This window comes from Musca autumnalis, unplaced genomic scaffold (assembly GCF_047663935.1).
Source record: "Musca autumnalis isolate F117 unplaced genomic scaffold, ASM4766393v1 scaffold_3, whole genome shotgun sequence".
In the NCBI taxonomy this organism is placed as follows: Eukaryota; Metazoa; Arthropoda; class Insecta; order Diptera; family Muscidae; genus Musca; species Musca autumnalis.
The window spans coordinates 183,544,961-183,561,475 of record NW_027411866.1 but is presented as its reverse complement, the minus strand read 5'-3'; the positions used below and the strand labels follow the sequence as shown (position 1 = coordinate 183,561,475).

Sequence of the window (16,515 nt, the reverse complement as noted above, 5' to 3'; positions counted from 1 at the left end):
TACATTATCAACTTCAGTGCAGATATAATGAAAGCGACATCCACAAATATTGCATCTAAAAAATTTTTCACCATTTAATGGTTTATAGCACTTAATACATAACGATTTAGGTGGCAACGAAGTCATTGCAAATTAGCACGTCCGCTTACATTAAAGGTTGCTGAGAGACTGTTTGTTGTTCAGTTGATGTCAGAAGTTGTCCATTGACATCCATAATATGTTTGTTTTGATTAAAGTTTTGTTTTCCAAGTCTTATTATAAATAATAATATTATAAATAATAATCAATTTTCCAAGTCTTATTATAAATAATAATATTATAAATAATAATCAATTGCAAAACAAAATTGACGTTGAAATAATTTTGACCAGAAAATTTGGATTTGAGACCATAGTGCAGTGGCGAAGCCACCCGTTGTCTTCGGTAAGGGCATGGATCTCAACCGAACTCTTATTGTTGTTCTGGCACCTTTTCCAATCCATCGTATTTTCTGTATGATAGTTCCACTTTCTCTATAAAGAGTCCGAACATGTGCATATTCTCAGACTCTTGCGGGAGTCGTCGACTTGGTGGGGTTTGGTTTTTTTAGTTTCTTTCGTATTATTGTAGTTTTTAGGGGTTGGTTACTGACGCTAACCCAAGTTCTTATGAGTGAACGCACCTGTCATCTCATTACCTTTAATGGTTGACACCACGTGGAGATCAGTGCCTACTTTAGATGAAACAATGGCCAAACTAAGTATTGGACTTTACAGAGTTAAAGATGGTCAGGGCCGTTCCTATGTATCGTTCACCCTTAATAAATACATAATCTAAATGTTTCGTACCTTTTGAGCATAAGCAACACCTTGAGCAACAAATGACATCATCCAAGTAATAACTGTAGCATAATTCCTTATAGAAAATCACCCCAGGATATTAACTCTTCGTTGTTTCACAACACCTTAAACGAAACTTAAATTTGTTTCCTGCATTGTGATTAAGACAAACCCTAATTAATAAAACATTTGAAGAGGGTGGGCCGTACAGAACTTTTCCATTAACCCACTAAGTAATGTAATTATTGGCATATCTGGGGAATATTTGTATGCTGGTTCTGCAGCCACACCAAAGCATATACTTTAAATTATTTTGTTTGTATTTTGTTTTAAAGGGGTTTGTAAGAGCTTTTTTGTACGGACTCACGTCAGCATACCGCAAAACCATGTTAAAAAACTGACGAAAAGGGAAAACTTTTTCTAGAGTGGTTGAAATTATTTGCTAAAGGATGTTTTTATTACTTTCTTGAAAATGTTTTTGCCCAACTTAGAGCCAAGAAATGAATTGAAATGGCGGTAATGACCCTTGGTATCCCACAAAAGTTATAATTAAAAAGAAAATGTTTGTGATGAAGCCAACAAGTTTTAGAACAAGCTCAAATCAAACAATCCAAGTCAGTCCAGCCGGAAACGTTGCTGATGACTTGTAGACGGATTGAAATAAAATGTAGGTGCTGGTATTCCTGAGATGTTTGAGATTTTGCAGGGAATTTTCTTACCCGCATCTATCTTTAGTCATACGAGTAAATAGAAATGTATGTTTTTAAGATCAACAAGCCTGGTGTATATTTTATGTTATTGTAAAATTTTACATTAACCTACAACGAACTCTTATGTTATAAATTCCCTTTGAGGTTTATATTAATTAAAGAAAACACTCCCCACATTTCCAATACAAATTGATTTTATATTTAATAACAACACCCTTTCTCCACACTTTCCCCTTCATGACCAACATCTGCTGCATCTCCTCCGGAAGACCTGTTCGAATAATAAATAATAAATATATTCCTATAGTTTTGTTGTTGGGTTTGTTAAGATCCATAGCCATAATTGTACCGCATGAATAGACATATGGATCCCCGAAAAATACTAAAAGAGACAACAATCCCAAAACAATAACAACAATGCCAACCAACAACAAATCTGTATAAAAATATGCGTTTATATTAATTTAAATGATGGGCTTTGTTATTTATGCCATTACAATTTTTATGTAGGTATTTATTTTTAGAAGCGATAACAGAAACAAACATGTGTTTGTTGCATTTTGTTTTGTTTCCCAACGATCTTCAAGACTATTGTTGTGCTGTGGTGGTGCTGTGATACTGTTGCTCTTGAGCTAATGTTGTGATGCCTTCCTTCCTTCACTGTAAATGCGGTGGATGCCACTCAGGCCAATAACTAAAAACAGAAAAATCATTTAGTTATTGCAACCAAAAATAAATCGTTGGAGAAAATTGAGGCGTCTTTGTGCTACACATGTTCGGTGTATTGGCGTTGATGAGTTTCACAGAAGGAGAGTAGTGCAGTGCACTGTTTTCGTTTGTATGCAAAGATAAATGTTTTGTATTTCTTTTCGAAGAAAAAAAAGTAATTCGACGTTACGATAGGGTAGAATATAGTTGCGGCCATTGAATTGGAAACGTTTGTATATTCTCGCATCTGTTCGGGGTTTTTAGAAATGAGAGGACTTATTACTTATCGAAATATTTATAAGTTGTCAAAATTTAATTTTTATACCATAAGTAGAGATCGGATTTTTGAATATTTTTGAAATTTCAACCAATTGTAACTACGTTATTATGTAGAATTATATCGTTGCAATCACAGAAGTTCGATGTCCTATTGAAAATAGTCAATAATACGTGCAAAGCTCCAGCTTTTATGGTTTAATAAACGAATTAATTGCATTATAATTTTCAATAATATGCTAAAAACAGATGTCTATCCATAAGCATTTATGCTAACGAGGGTATATACACATTCATATGGGCAAAATGGGCCTCATCGAAATAATGATTTTATACCCCAAGTACATACGTTTGGACGAAATCCATTTCAGACAATTGGGAGACTGTCTGTCTGATTGGAGCACACAATAACTCTCGAACGGATCAACCGATTGGGTCCAAAATTTGGCCTTCGCAGTATTATGTCCAAACTTAGTTTAAGTTCGAAGATGGGTCATGAGGAGGTACCCGAAGGAGGGTCCACCCCTACAAAAGTTCAAAATTTTTCGCTAAATTGTGCGCACATACTGATCCGTACTTTTACCATATATAGATGCAGCTCCAATATTGACCTTTTTCGGGTACCTCCAATACATCATTTTGGAAAATTGCAGTTAAAGACCTGCTCTCGAATCGCTATGATTATTTTTGCAACAATTTCTATTCGCTGCCCCCTCAACGAAGGCACACGTTTTTTCAGTCCATAAGTCCATAACTCTTGAGAAAATGGGACGAAAGCTGAACAAACCCCTACGGCAACATGGGTGGTGGCTGGAGAGCATGACAACTCTCGAAAGGATAAGACGGTTCGGTCCAAAATTTGGCTTTCGTAATATTTGTCCAAACTTAGTTCAAGTTCGATGATGGGCGAAATCGTTCCACTCCTTCCGGTATCTCCTCTTCAAAAGTGCAAAAAATTTCACTGAAATGGTATGCAGAATTAATAAATTAACTTAAATTGGTCCAAATTTTGGATCTCCTAATATTTTGTCCAACTTTGGCTTAATTTCTCTTCCCCCACAATAGTTCAACATTTTTGTGGAAGTGGAGTTCAGGATCTGTTCGAAGATCATTTAAAAATTAATACCGAATCTATTCTCAATGCTCCAGTTTACAGCGATATTATGTCAAAGCCTCTAAGTTATACTGTCACCAGCTGAAATGACTGGAGAGCTCGCTATATATCGAAATGACTACCAAAATAAAATCCTCCTACAAATTGGACTATAACGATGCATTCTTTTAGGTACCTCCGCAACCATTTTTGTCGGCAAGTTCATACGTCCAGAAAGAGCCACAAAATCTGAAAACCCCCTAATACATAATTATTGGGGAAAAGGTTTTTGGTATTCGATTCTGTATTGTCCATAGACAAAATTTTCAACTCACACAGTCTAAGGCATATCTCTGGCAAAGACGACTAATACTTTTTGATAACTGAAGCCATCAAAATACCGAAAATCGAGAGGGATTTTTAGTCCAATCAAAGTACACATGCGTGTGTATAAGTGCAAAATAACAAAAATTCCCACAAAGCTAAATTTTGGTGGAAACTAGGTTTGCCATAAGAAGTAAAGTCCTAAAAGTCCCCATCGATCAAATGTAATTTTTGGAGACTTTATTCACCTGAATATGTGCGTTTTTCCCCTATAAGTGCAAAGTGGGGACATGTCGACACTTGACCCCAGGATATTTGACGTGCTCAGCGCCAAAACGGTCTAACCCACATGCCCAAAAAATCAAACTGGCTATGAAGATCTAACCAGAACCTTTTGAAATGACTACTAAAAACTCCATATTGCATTACACTGTGTGTAATTTTTGAGTCATGATTTATTAACCATATTCTGACACCGCAGCGTGATAGAAGACCAAAAATAAGAAGATACGTGTCCCGGCGTTTTTCTCTATCACTTCAACTTTCGCGGTTATGGGGCCACAAAGACTTGGGACCATGAAGTCAAATGTTCTAGAAAGTTGTTTATTGAAATCTTAGGTACATTTTGTAGTTGACTGTATCCTCAATTTTTGGGCGGTTCGGCATCTGTGGACCGAAATCGGAGAAAAAAGTATAAAAATTGAATATTTTCAAAAGTTTTTGGCTATTTTCACATTAAAGAACCGGTCATGTTTTCTTGAATTATGAACGGTATCTATGGAGCAGAAACCGAGAAAAGAGGAATCGAATTTGTGTTGCTATGTTGACCATTACGAACAATTTCTACAGAGTTCGTATGTTCTAGAAAGATGTTTACTAAGATCTAAGGTACATTTTTCTAGTTGATTATTTGCTTAAATTTTGATCGGTTTGATATCTGTAGACTAAAATTCGAGAAAAAATTAAAGGGAAATTTGACGTTGACGGTTTTCACCTTGAAGTTGAGGTTGAATGGATTTCATGTGTTCACAATTATTATTCTTTAAAACGAGAGCTACAACTTTTCTTCTACGAGTAGACCCAAATTATTGGCGGTTTCGAAGATATGTGCCTGACAAAATGATCCCTTTTGACATCAAGGCCTCAGGTCTTTTGTGGCCCATAACCGCGAAAGTTGAAGTGATAGGGAAAAACGCCGGGACACGTGTCTTCTTATTTTTGGTCTTCTATCCCTCTGCGGGGTCAGAATATGGTTAGTAATTTTCGTGTCGCATAGTGTTATTTTAGAAGGTAGTATAAGTTAGTGTTCTACAATGCAATATGAAGTTTTCCGGTAAAATCTTTATAGTCAGTTTGAGTTTTTTAGACATGTGGGTTATACCAAATATCGGAAAATTCAGGCTCAACTACTAAACATCTGACAATAGAATCAGGGTATTCGCAGCGTCAATAATCATAGTAGTAAGCAGCATCAGATTTATGCATTTCGGTATTTAAGAGGCAACATGACTGTCACCAGATCAAATGTGAAGAAACCAAATTGATCACGTTGTGATAGATAGACATAGCCCCATAGAACTTTATCTCCCGATTTTCTCTATTTTTAACGTTTTACGCTCATTAAAACATCGAAATAGCTGAAATTTTAAATTATGTCTTCGTTTGGGTAACAAAACTTTCCCCAGCAAATCTGAGGGTAGTGTTAAGGTTTCCCTGCGAAAGGAATAGAAGACCAAAAATAAGAAGACACGTGTCCTGGCGTTATTCCCTATCACTTCAACTTTCGCGGTTATGAGTCCCAAAAGACCTGAGGCCTTGATGTCAAAAGGGATCATTTTGTCAGGTACATATCTTCTAAACCTCCAAAAATTTGGGTCTACTCGTAGAGGAAAAGTTGTAGCTCTCGTCTTAGAGAATAATATTTGTGAACACATAAAATCCATTCAACCTCACCTTCAAGGTCAAAATCGTCACGGTCAAATTTCCCTTTTAATTTTAGCTCGGAATTTAATCTACAGATGTCAAGCATGAAGTATCTTTATACCCTCAGCATTTATGCTATTGAGGGGCGATTTAGCAATGTCCGTCCGTCTGTCTGTCTGGCAGGCTGGTGCGCACGATAACTCTCGAACGGATGAACAGAGATTTGGATTTCTTAATATTTTGTCCAAACTTAGTTTAAGCTCGAAGATGGGTTATATCGGTACACTCCTTCAGGTGCATCCCCCATAAAAGTTCGAAAATGTTCGGAAAATTTGTGCGCATGATAAGTCTTGATGGGAGTAACCGATTTGGTCCATACTTTGCACATCGTGAAATTTCTACTAGACTTAGACGAGGTTCTAGTATGGACTCAATCGGTCCACTCCTTAGGGTACCTCCCACACAAAGTTTCGGAAAAGTTCGGTTTAGAACTAGCTCTCGTATCGCTTTGGTTTTTGTTGTAACAACATGTATTCCCCCCTAAGATGGTACAAGTTTCATCAGGCACAAGTCTATAGTTTTTATGAAAATCGAATGAAAGGTGCAAAAAACCGCTATGATACCGTGTGTAGTGATTGGAGTGCAAGATAACCCTCGAACGGATCAACCGATTTGGTCAAAATTTTGGCCTTCGTAATATTTTGTCCAAACATAGTTTAAGTTCGGAGATAAGCCATATCGGTTCACTGCTTTAGGTACCTTCCCCACTAAAGTTCAAAAATGTTCGGAAAATTGTGCGCACGACAACTTTTGAAGGGAGTGACCGATTTGGTCCATACTTTACACATGTTAATATGTCTACCAGATATAGATCAGGTTCGAATAAGGTCTATATTTGTTCACTCCTTCGGGTACCTATCACACAAATTTTCGGATAAGTTCACTTTAAGACCTGTTCTCGAATCACTTTGATTTCTGTTGAAGCAAATTGCATTCGCTGCCTCAATTACGACGGTAAAAGTTTTTTCAGGGGCAAGTCCATACTTCTTGAGAAAACAGCCCGAAAGGTGTAAACAACCCTTAGGGCACCATATGTAGTGGCTGTTGAGCACGATTACTCTCGAACTGATCAACAGATTTGATCCAAAATTTGGCATTCGTCATATTTTGTCATAGTTTTAGTTCGAAGATAGGCAATACCGGTCCACAACTTCCGGTACTTACCCCCGAATATTTGAAAAATGTCACTTAAATGGTATGCACGACATCTCTTGAACAAATTCGGTTCAAACTTTCGATCTCCTAATATTTTTCCAAATTTTGTTTAACTTCTAAAATGGAGGTACCTCCCCCACAAAAGTTCAACATTTGTGTCTAAGTGCAGTTTAAGATATGTTCGAAGATCCTTTAGAAATGTATACCGATGCTGTTCGTTGTGGTCCTCTTTACAGCGATATTATGTTTTCCTTGGACAAGTCCATGCTTACTGGCATACTGGTCCAAAATTGTACGATGACCCACTAAAAAGACTAGTGGGCGCGATTTCTATCGATACGATATGACTCCCAAAATAAGATCCACTTCGATAATGGACTATGTCGGCCCATTCCATTAAGACCTCCTTTTCAACACATTTGATATTTAATTCTAATCCACATTTTCGTCGGCAAGTTCAAATATCAAAAAAGGCTACAAAATACTGAAAACGCCCTAAATACATTCGATCTGGCCGTAGATGAAAGTTTCAATTCACATAGGCTGAGTGTATATCTCTGTCGACAAAGCCGACTGATACTTTTTTACTTGTTACATTACATTTTTACTCTCGAGAAAGTTGGAATAAACCCAAAGAAACGTCGAGTGGAAATGAAATAAAATTTAATTAATTAATTGAATTAATCGAGCTAATATGGGCTACGGAATTTGTATTGAAAAATGAATTCTAGCGAAGTACCACACACTCAACCACTATGTTACGATCGTTTCGCTGGTGGTTTAAGCCAGCTCATCAGGCATATTTTGACCAAGAAGCCCAACAACACAATTCACTATAAATGGCGTACATTATTAGTCACAACAAAAAGTTAAAAAATAAATTTTTATATTTGGTAAATACGAATGCTTTTAATATACATTTGAGATACAGTGGTAGCCAATACATTTGAAACAAAATTGCACGTTTAAGAATAATGTCTTTAAAATATATATTTTTTTGAGAGTGTAATGCTTCAGTAATAAGAAAATAAAAGTTTTGACTCGATATACAACATTTATGAAAAAAGTTGAAAATACATAACACACCTTCAAATTTAATGTTAAAACATATGCAACTGAACCAATGCGCATGCAAAAATCTTCAATATTTTGTAAAATATAATTTTTTATATGATTCAAATCATTTAATTTTATTTTGAGAAGTCTAAAAGTGAGTAACATTTTTAAACTGATATCAGTCATACGTACTTCACCGGTTGGGCGGCGCGTCATAGGGGAGAAGCATGGACATGGGTGCATGAGTCAGAAATAATGGACATTTCTTCACATTTCAGTTTTCGGTATAATAAAATTCAGAGTCTATAGCGCAGTTACATCGTTTATTAGCAAAAGTCAGATGTATGGGTCTCGAAAAACATATGAGCATAGGCATTGGATCCTTATCAGGGTGAGTAATACTGATTTATTGACGTTATCACGGGTGTTACCCCAAAATAAAAGGAAATCATATAAAAATTCTCTTCAAATTTCTAAAGTACACAATTGTAAAAATGTCAAAGATTATTGCAGGTACCGGAACAGAGTCATATTCATAACGTGCACACACTGTGTATGCGTTAGCATACTTAAATAAAGTTAACTATTAACCTTATTTTTCCTTCATAGCAAATATACAATGTGTTCTCATGCCCTTGAGAACGGAAAATGCCTTAAAATTTTCTTCAACAAACCCATTCCCATTCATTGCCCGAACATTGTATTCTACTTCGATTCTTACACGGCCAATGTTCATACAATTAAAAATTTCCCCGCACTCTCACTCATTTTAGACGGATGATACACTCTCACTAGAGGTCGGCCGTGCAAGGCAGGCAGGCAAGCAAACAAACAAAAACAAAGGAATGGAAAATTATTTTTGAGCGGGAAAATTTCGTGTGTTATTTTCAGCAAGAAAACACTTTTCAAAAAATACACCACCACATGTAATTTTGAGTATAAGTAGAAAGGCAGGAACCTCGACATGATCATTACAAGAAACGTATTCAAGGAGTGAACATCTAAGAGATTTTTAAGACTGTTGTTTTATTTCAGTTCATAGCTGGTCTGTGGGACATGTGTTTTGTGATACTATAAAAATATATTGTGATTTTATTTGTTGTATTGAGAAAAAACGAAATATTTGTTTAAAAACGAAAAGAAATTGATTTTCTGAAATTAAGAATTAACAAAAAATAAAAACAACCCAAAACAAAAACAAGTGTTTAAAACATTAAAAAGCAAATATTTAAAAATATTTTATTAAATGGGTATTATGTATAAATTAATGAAACATAAAAGTCTGAATTCAGATATAAATATTAAATCAACAACAACAACGGCAAAAAAGAAAAGTGATAAGTGTTTTTTATTAACAACAACACCCACAAAAGAAACTAAAATGATGAATACCGGCCACATTAGCAACTGTGATGTCACACAAAATGACAATGATGTCGTCATGAGTAGTGGTCCCCCCGATGTTGACTACATCAACCCAGCAATGCGCAAAATCGAGTTGGAAACAGAAAAACGTTTCACGGCCGAGCACATTTTGCAATTGTGTAAATTTTTAGCTGAAAAATCCAAAAGAAACGTAAGTTAATGAGAGAGAGTGAGAAATGAAAATTGAAAACAAAGGGAAAATAGAAAAAATAAAACATGTTTGAGAGAGAGAACCAGTAAGGATAATGAATAAGGACTGTTGAATGATAATAGAAACTAATTAGAAACAATTTTAGAATAACAACAATTTGAAAAATTTTAAAAAATTTGGAATGTGGTTGTTTCAGTTAACACTGTGACCTTAAACACACAAAAAATTTATTATTATAATTTATAGAAAAAATGTTTCCCAGAAACATCCAGAAGGGACAATGGGAGACTTGTATTCATATTGAAACGGTGTGCAGAACATTACACTGAGGAATTTAACCTCGCAGAAAAGTTATAATGTTGACTTATGGAAGAGGCGGACATTTTACCTATTCCTCAGAAACACAACAGATAAGGCATTCCGTCTGTGCTAAAGACTGAGAGCTTGTTAACGATACCAATATAAAGCTCACATTGCATGACTAAGGTATTCATGGGAAGAATAAGTATTCGGTCTACTTTAAGCCGTTCAGATAAACCTTTGGTGACTGTAGAAGATTTTGGATAATTCAGAGTCTCCATAAAAAATAAATTAGTGAAAATCAGAAGCAGAACCAGAACATGTTATATTGGGAAAGGTCAACTTCAAAAAAAAAAAAAATAAATAATAATAAATAATAAATAAATTTGTTGTAGTGGGAGCACAATGCCCACCAAATTTCCACATTATCCGCGAAACTTAAACTGAATTTAAGCCTAAATTTCTAGCCTTTTTCTCGGGAGGTGTCAGAAAAAACTATACCAATTATTCCACAGGCAGATAATAAAAACACCATTTGAGTTGGTTTTGTGTGGAACTTTTGTCTCATTACAGAGGGAAATATGGTTTTCCGCAATAAAAAAGTATATCGTTGTAATCCGCACCTCAGGGACTAATTTGTTAAAATATGATTCAAGAAGTGGCCCTACACTGCAGTTAAACTAAGATGTTTGAAATGTTGTGAAGGAGATACCGGAAGTAATGGTTCTATATAGACAATTAATTGATTAAGTAAGTTCTGAAGGACTATTACGGTGCGTACAGATTGGACCCTATAGTATCCTTCCTTATTGAATTACTTGGCTCAATTTTAGAAGCAGGACGTAGGTTTTTTACAGATTTTTGGTAATTATTGAAGGTAGTATGGACTTGCCCCCGAAAATAAGTTATACGATCTTAATAAGGCCGGAGAGGGCAACCTGCTGTAAGAAATTCAAAACGATTCGTTAACTGGCCTTAAACTGCTCTTACTCAAAAACGTTACAATTTCGTGTGGAAAGCCACAAGAATTGGATTTGGTAAACTTTTTTAAAAACTTTAACTTAGTCAAAAATGCTTTAATAAATATATTGTATCTGCGACCATTATCATAGCGTGCAAAAAATATTACGATGCACAAAGTTTGGACCTAATCGGTTACTGCATTCTAGAGCTATCGTGCGTACCAGCCTGACCAACCTGAGATCATCCACTTCTCCAAATTGACAGAAAGGAATTTGATCTTATAATAGGTATGTGGGATCTATCGGGGTTTTTTTATTAGGTACTGGAGGGTGGTATTACATAGAGGGTATACTAATTTTTACATTTCGTTTGTAATACATCGAAATATTCGCCAGACACTCTATAAGGAATATATAATGGTACGATGTCAGTATGTCCATATGTTCGTCTGCCTGTCTGTCTGTAGAAATCAGTACACAGTTCGCAATATTATAGATAGAACTTTGTAATTTGGTACAAAAGTTTCAATAACTCCCAAGATGGTTGATATTGAAAATGGGCTATATCGGTCCACGTTTTGATAGTCTCCATAAAACGGCACCTCTCAATTTTTGGTATTTTGAAGGTCTTTACAAAATTTTCTAACCGAAATGGCTAAAATTTCGTTATTTTTTTTTGTGGAGCTACAAAACTTGGCACCAGAAGTTTGTCAGTATAGGTCCACGGTTTAATACAGTCCCCATTGAAAGATACCTCCCGATGTTTGGAATTTTTAGGTTTTAGCCTCATCATCCCACTAATTTGTCTGAAATTTGTTATTGAGTCCTCGTTGTGGGTAAAAAAATATCTCAGAGAATTGTCGACAAAGGTCCACGATTTCATATTGCCCTCATAAGGCAGTGCCTCCCGATTTTTGGAATTTTTGAAGACTTTAGTCACCTGATCCAATCTCTGTTTCATTGGAGCTGCGAAACTTTCCTTCAGAAAGTTGTCGATACAAGTCCAAGTTTTCATATAGACTTCATACAACGGTATCTATCCAAAGGTGAATTTTCACGAAAATTCTCTAAATGCCACAATTATGGTCCGATCAATGAAAAAAACTTTATCAGCCCCCCCTATTCAGTAACTTTTTAGCAACTTTACTCATTGTTTGTTTTACAACAATTCCATTTGTTTGTTTTGTAGTTGCTACAAAAACAAAAGAAATTTTAACAACATTTCAATCGATAAAAGTTACAGAATAGGCCTACAGTTCATTATTGTGCCTAAAAAACGATTTGTAAAAAAAAAATGAAAATCGGATCGGATTTTATTATTAGCTATATTATAGGGCATAAAATACGCAAAATCTGCCAAATATGTGCTATATCATAATCCGATCCGATTTTCAAAAATTTTGTAGAAATCGTTTTTACCAAAATAATGAACTGGTAAAGTTTTTTCATCGATCGGGCCATAGTTGTGGCATTTAGATAATTTTACTGAAAATGAGCCTTTGGCCCCATACATATTATGTACTGTGGAAACAAAGATCGCTAGGTTGGCACGGGTTAACCTTAATCTATCGCATTAAAATGTCATATATAAAGCTTTTGGATCACATGGAAAACAATATGGGGATAGGAGTTCCCAAAAAAATATTTTCTTGTTTGTTTTTTGGGTCACTCTAACGTACATGTTTTGATGTATGTATACTAGGCCGGGGCGATTTGAATAGAAGGAAAAAATTTTAATGGGCGCCTGGAGTTTCTGATTCTTGGTATTGTACTGAGCAAAAAAGTCTACTAGACATATGTCGAGCCCCCGGATTTTTGTTTGATGTTTTATTCAAGGTTTTTTGGATATTTTGGCATGTAAGAGTCAAACCAGTGAGATTTTCGATCCAACACAAAGACAAAAATTGTAGCAAAGACAAAAATTAAGAACTCTCTAGCACACCGCAAACGCATTGGAACGCCCCTTCAAGCAGTTATGGCCTCGAGAATGTGTACATTTTTCGGAAAATATCGATAAATGACACTGTGCTACAAAATGGGACTCAAAGTTAGTGGGTGGGAAATTCCTTTTAGAGATGGTGAGTGTACTTAGAAGTTCTAAGTTTGAACCCAAATGGAAATTTCGATTTTCGGCATTTTTAAAGTTTCAGCCACATCATCCAACCAAGTGGGTGAAATCTGTTTCAATATCATTAATGGCCATAAGGCTCAGGGTTCACCATGTGTTCACATTTCTAACCGCGTTACATTAAAATTGATATTATTGTTTTTAATATTCGAATTTGTCGAAATAGGTTTAGGTTTTGGTACAGCCCCATTTTATTTTAAAGTCATTCAAGGCCACATTTTCCAACTAAAGCAGCCACAATGTTGCATTATAATTGTCAGCAGTCACAAAACAACGCTACCTACAAATGACGTTATACATATCTCCACTTATTGCCATTGAGTTTCCACCTATTAATGTAGTCACCATATAAAGGCACAACCTGATTTCCGGTATTTTTAAGTTTCTAATATATTTTCCGGTCAAATCAGTTTAAATATGGCAGTTAGAAAAGTTCACTAACAAAAATGCAGGATGTAGCTCTATAAGCCCTACAAATATCCAATAAAATTATGAAGCAGCTCTCAAATCAATTTTACTGCATTGTGACAGTGCTCGTAAACTTATCTTAAAATCAATCAATGGTTTCCGACATTGGAATTATGTTGGCGAAGTATTCAGTTCATTTCACCTGTTACCAGAGCACGTTGCACTGCGTAATAAGTCATTTATTGACAGAGTTTATGTTACAGAAAATTCCTTTAATATTATCCATTACTTTGCACATTTTTTCTAGCCAAAATTAATCATCTTCTTATTCTTCTGTGGCCTATTGATTATAACATTGCACATGCTAGTTTTGCCAACATGGAACAGTCCTTATTTCAATATACCCTAATTAATTTGTGAAAAAGGCTCTCAATTTGGTTCCCTCTCTGGTTGACTATGCTCTTTAAAATGTTGCCTTTGGGTAGTATTCAATTTTCGTTTGTAATGAGAGGTCCTCACATTCTTCAATTGTTTTCATTTTTTTAATGAAATAAAAACAGTGAAAAATATAATCAAAATGGTCATCTAGGTCAGGAATTTAAATTTTAATACATAACATTAACTCTATTTATATATTTTTCAATACTAAACTACATACTTATCACAAATTACATAAAAAACACCAGTAAATGTTCAATTTCTCTGACACACTTTACTGGGCTAGTCTTTAGGACGGGCAGCGCTATTATTGGAAATGTCACAGAATACAATTCAAATGTCAACAAGCACATGCTAATTTCGTTTTCGTTTTGTTTTTCTCTTTTCTTTCCGTTTTTCACAATTTAGAAAAATCTACACAAACAACAACAGAGTCCTAAAAAATTGACAAAAACACACAAGCAATTTCAATTTCAAGCTATGGATGACAGCAATTATGATGATGATGAGGACAACGATGATGATATCAACGCCAGTGAAGGTAGCCAACACAGCAGTGAGGATATGGATGAGCAATGTTTGGATAAACAACACCATGAAGATGAGTTTGCAAAAATAACATGTAGTCGAACGAATGTCTTTCAAAATCAACCCTTACCATTATTAAGTCACACAAGGATAATTGCCGAACAATTGCGACAGCAACAACAACAACAAGTAACTATTATGAATGCAACAAACAACATTTTATCCACCCGCCTATCATCAGATATAAATTCCATGAATATTTCAATAACTGCCTATCAACAACTACAACAACGAGGAGAAGAAGAACAACATGGCCAACAATATCAACGTTTACAGTATTCAGCAATGGACCAACAAGATGAACATAGCCAACAGCAACAATACCAGACACAGCACATGCAACAACAACAACACCACCACCATAATGGTAAACGTGATATTTTGCTAAAAATCCGCCATCAAATATTTGAACGTAAACGTTTACGTGAAAAAGGTTATGAACCTCAATCTCTTAATGGTTCGGCGGCAGCACAACAGGTATGGCGACCTTGGTAGAAAACACACACGAAATGTAATGATATATTTATTTACATATCTTAAGAGGGCGGGGAAAAATTGTGACTCCTATTTAAGGAATTTTTTCCATAAATATTTTAATGTAAATTTACGGGGCCATTTAAAAGAAAGTTTTTTTTTTCAAGGCAAATGGTATTTGTTGCAATTTGAAAAAAAAGAAAATCAATAATTGAAAGAGAGTGGTAAAAAGTTTGAGAAAGATTTAAAAAGGAGAAACATATGCTCTCGAAATGTTTGTTGGTATATGCCAAATACAGATGCATTGATTAGGCATGTTTTACGTGTGAGGATTAATTGAAGAAAGAGAGAGATAGAGAGAGAAATACCATGAGAGTATTCGAAATATTTAAATCTTTGGAATATTCCTTGTAGGAAATGTCAATAGTGAATCTATACTGACTTACTACTGACGTTGTCAACAGTACTACTAACTAACTGTAGACAACTCATGTAATTTCCTAGAGACATTTTGTATGAACGTGTCATTCGAAAGTCACTACCCAGCAAACCAAATGTCGGACCTCCGGCACATCTGAACAATTTCGGAAGCAAAATCGTTCAGATTTCTCTCCGATTTCTATACGATTTTTCGTAGGGGAATTCGTTTAGATTTCTTTCCGATTTCGGAGAGTATGTCGGAAGTAAATTTCCCTTGGAATATACCAACGTTTTTCTTCCGATTTCGGAGCAAAATATCGGAAACAAATTTCCCCTCGCACAACAACCACCTTTTGTATCTAACAAAAAGGGGTTGGTTTCATGTTATTTTGTTACCAAAAACAAAGTGGTTGGTTATAAAATTCGCATATACAATTTTTAAATATAAATGCAACATATAATAATTCAAGCTAGTGCTGATAGACTCAATATATTCATACACAAAGTTTAAGTTGTTCTACTATAACTACAAAATTAAAACAACAGTGAAAATCATTAGAAACGTTTAACATTACAATCTTTCAATTAAAAAAAAAAAAAAAAAACATAAAAAAGAAAAGTAGGTCAATAAAAGAGGTCTCATTCCTCATTTTTTTCCTCCTTTATTCATACGACATTATTCCGAAATCGTTCATAAATCTGTTCGAAAATTCGTAAAGTACATTCGATTTTTATACGACATTATTCCGAAATCGTTCAGAAATCTGTACGAATATTCGGAAGAAAAAATTCGGCTTCCGAATTTCCCAAGAATTTTCATCCGATTTCGTTTCGAAATCGATCCGATTTCGCTCCGACATTTCGTTCCGAAATTATGTCAACCACTTCATACAACTTTCGTTAAGATATCGTTACGATTTCGGATCCGACATCGGACGTACAGTCTGAATTTCGTACCGATTTCGTTACGATGTCGGTACGATTGGTTTGCTGGGTAGTGACATTGGAACTAGTATGTATGTCACTAGTTGCTGAGGGACCATGTTGTGGTTGAAGGGCCATATGGAGACATTGGTACCAGAGTTTCACTACTAGATT

At 35.2% G+C, this 16,515-nt stretch overlaps 1 protein-coding gene across 1 annotated transcript; it reads left to right on the top strand.

Annotated features, from left to right (window-relative positions):
* Positions 1–9,087: 9,087 nt before the first annotated feature.
* Positions 9,088–16,039, top strand: LOC141396756 (uncharacterized). The gene is made up of 2 exons (XM_073972391.1): positions 9,088–9,699; positions 14,344–16,039. The coding sequence occupies exons 1-2, from the start codon at positions 9,370–9,372 to the stop codon at positions 15,016–15,018; spliced, it is 1,005 nt and encodes a 334-aa protein (XP_073828492.1). The 5' UTR covers positions 9,088–9,369; the 3' UTR covers positions 15,019–16,039.
* The last annotated feature ends 476 nt before the right edge of the window (positions 16,040–16,515 follow it).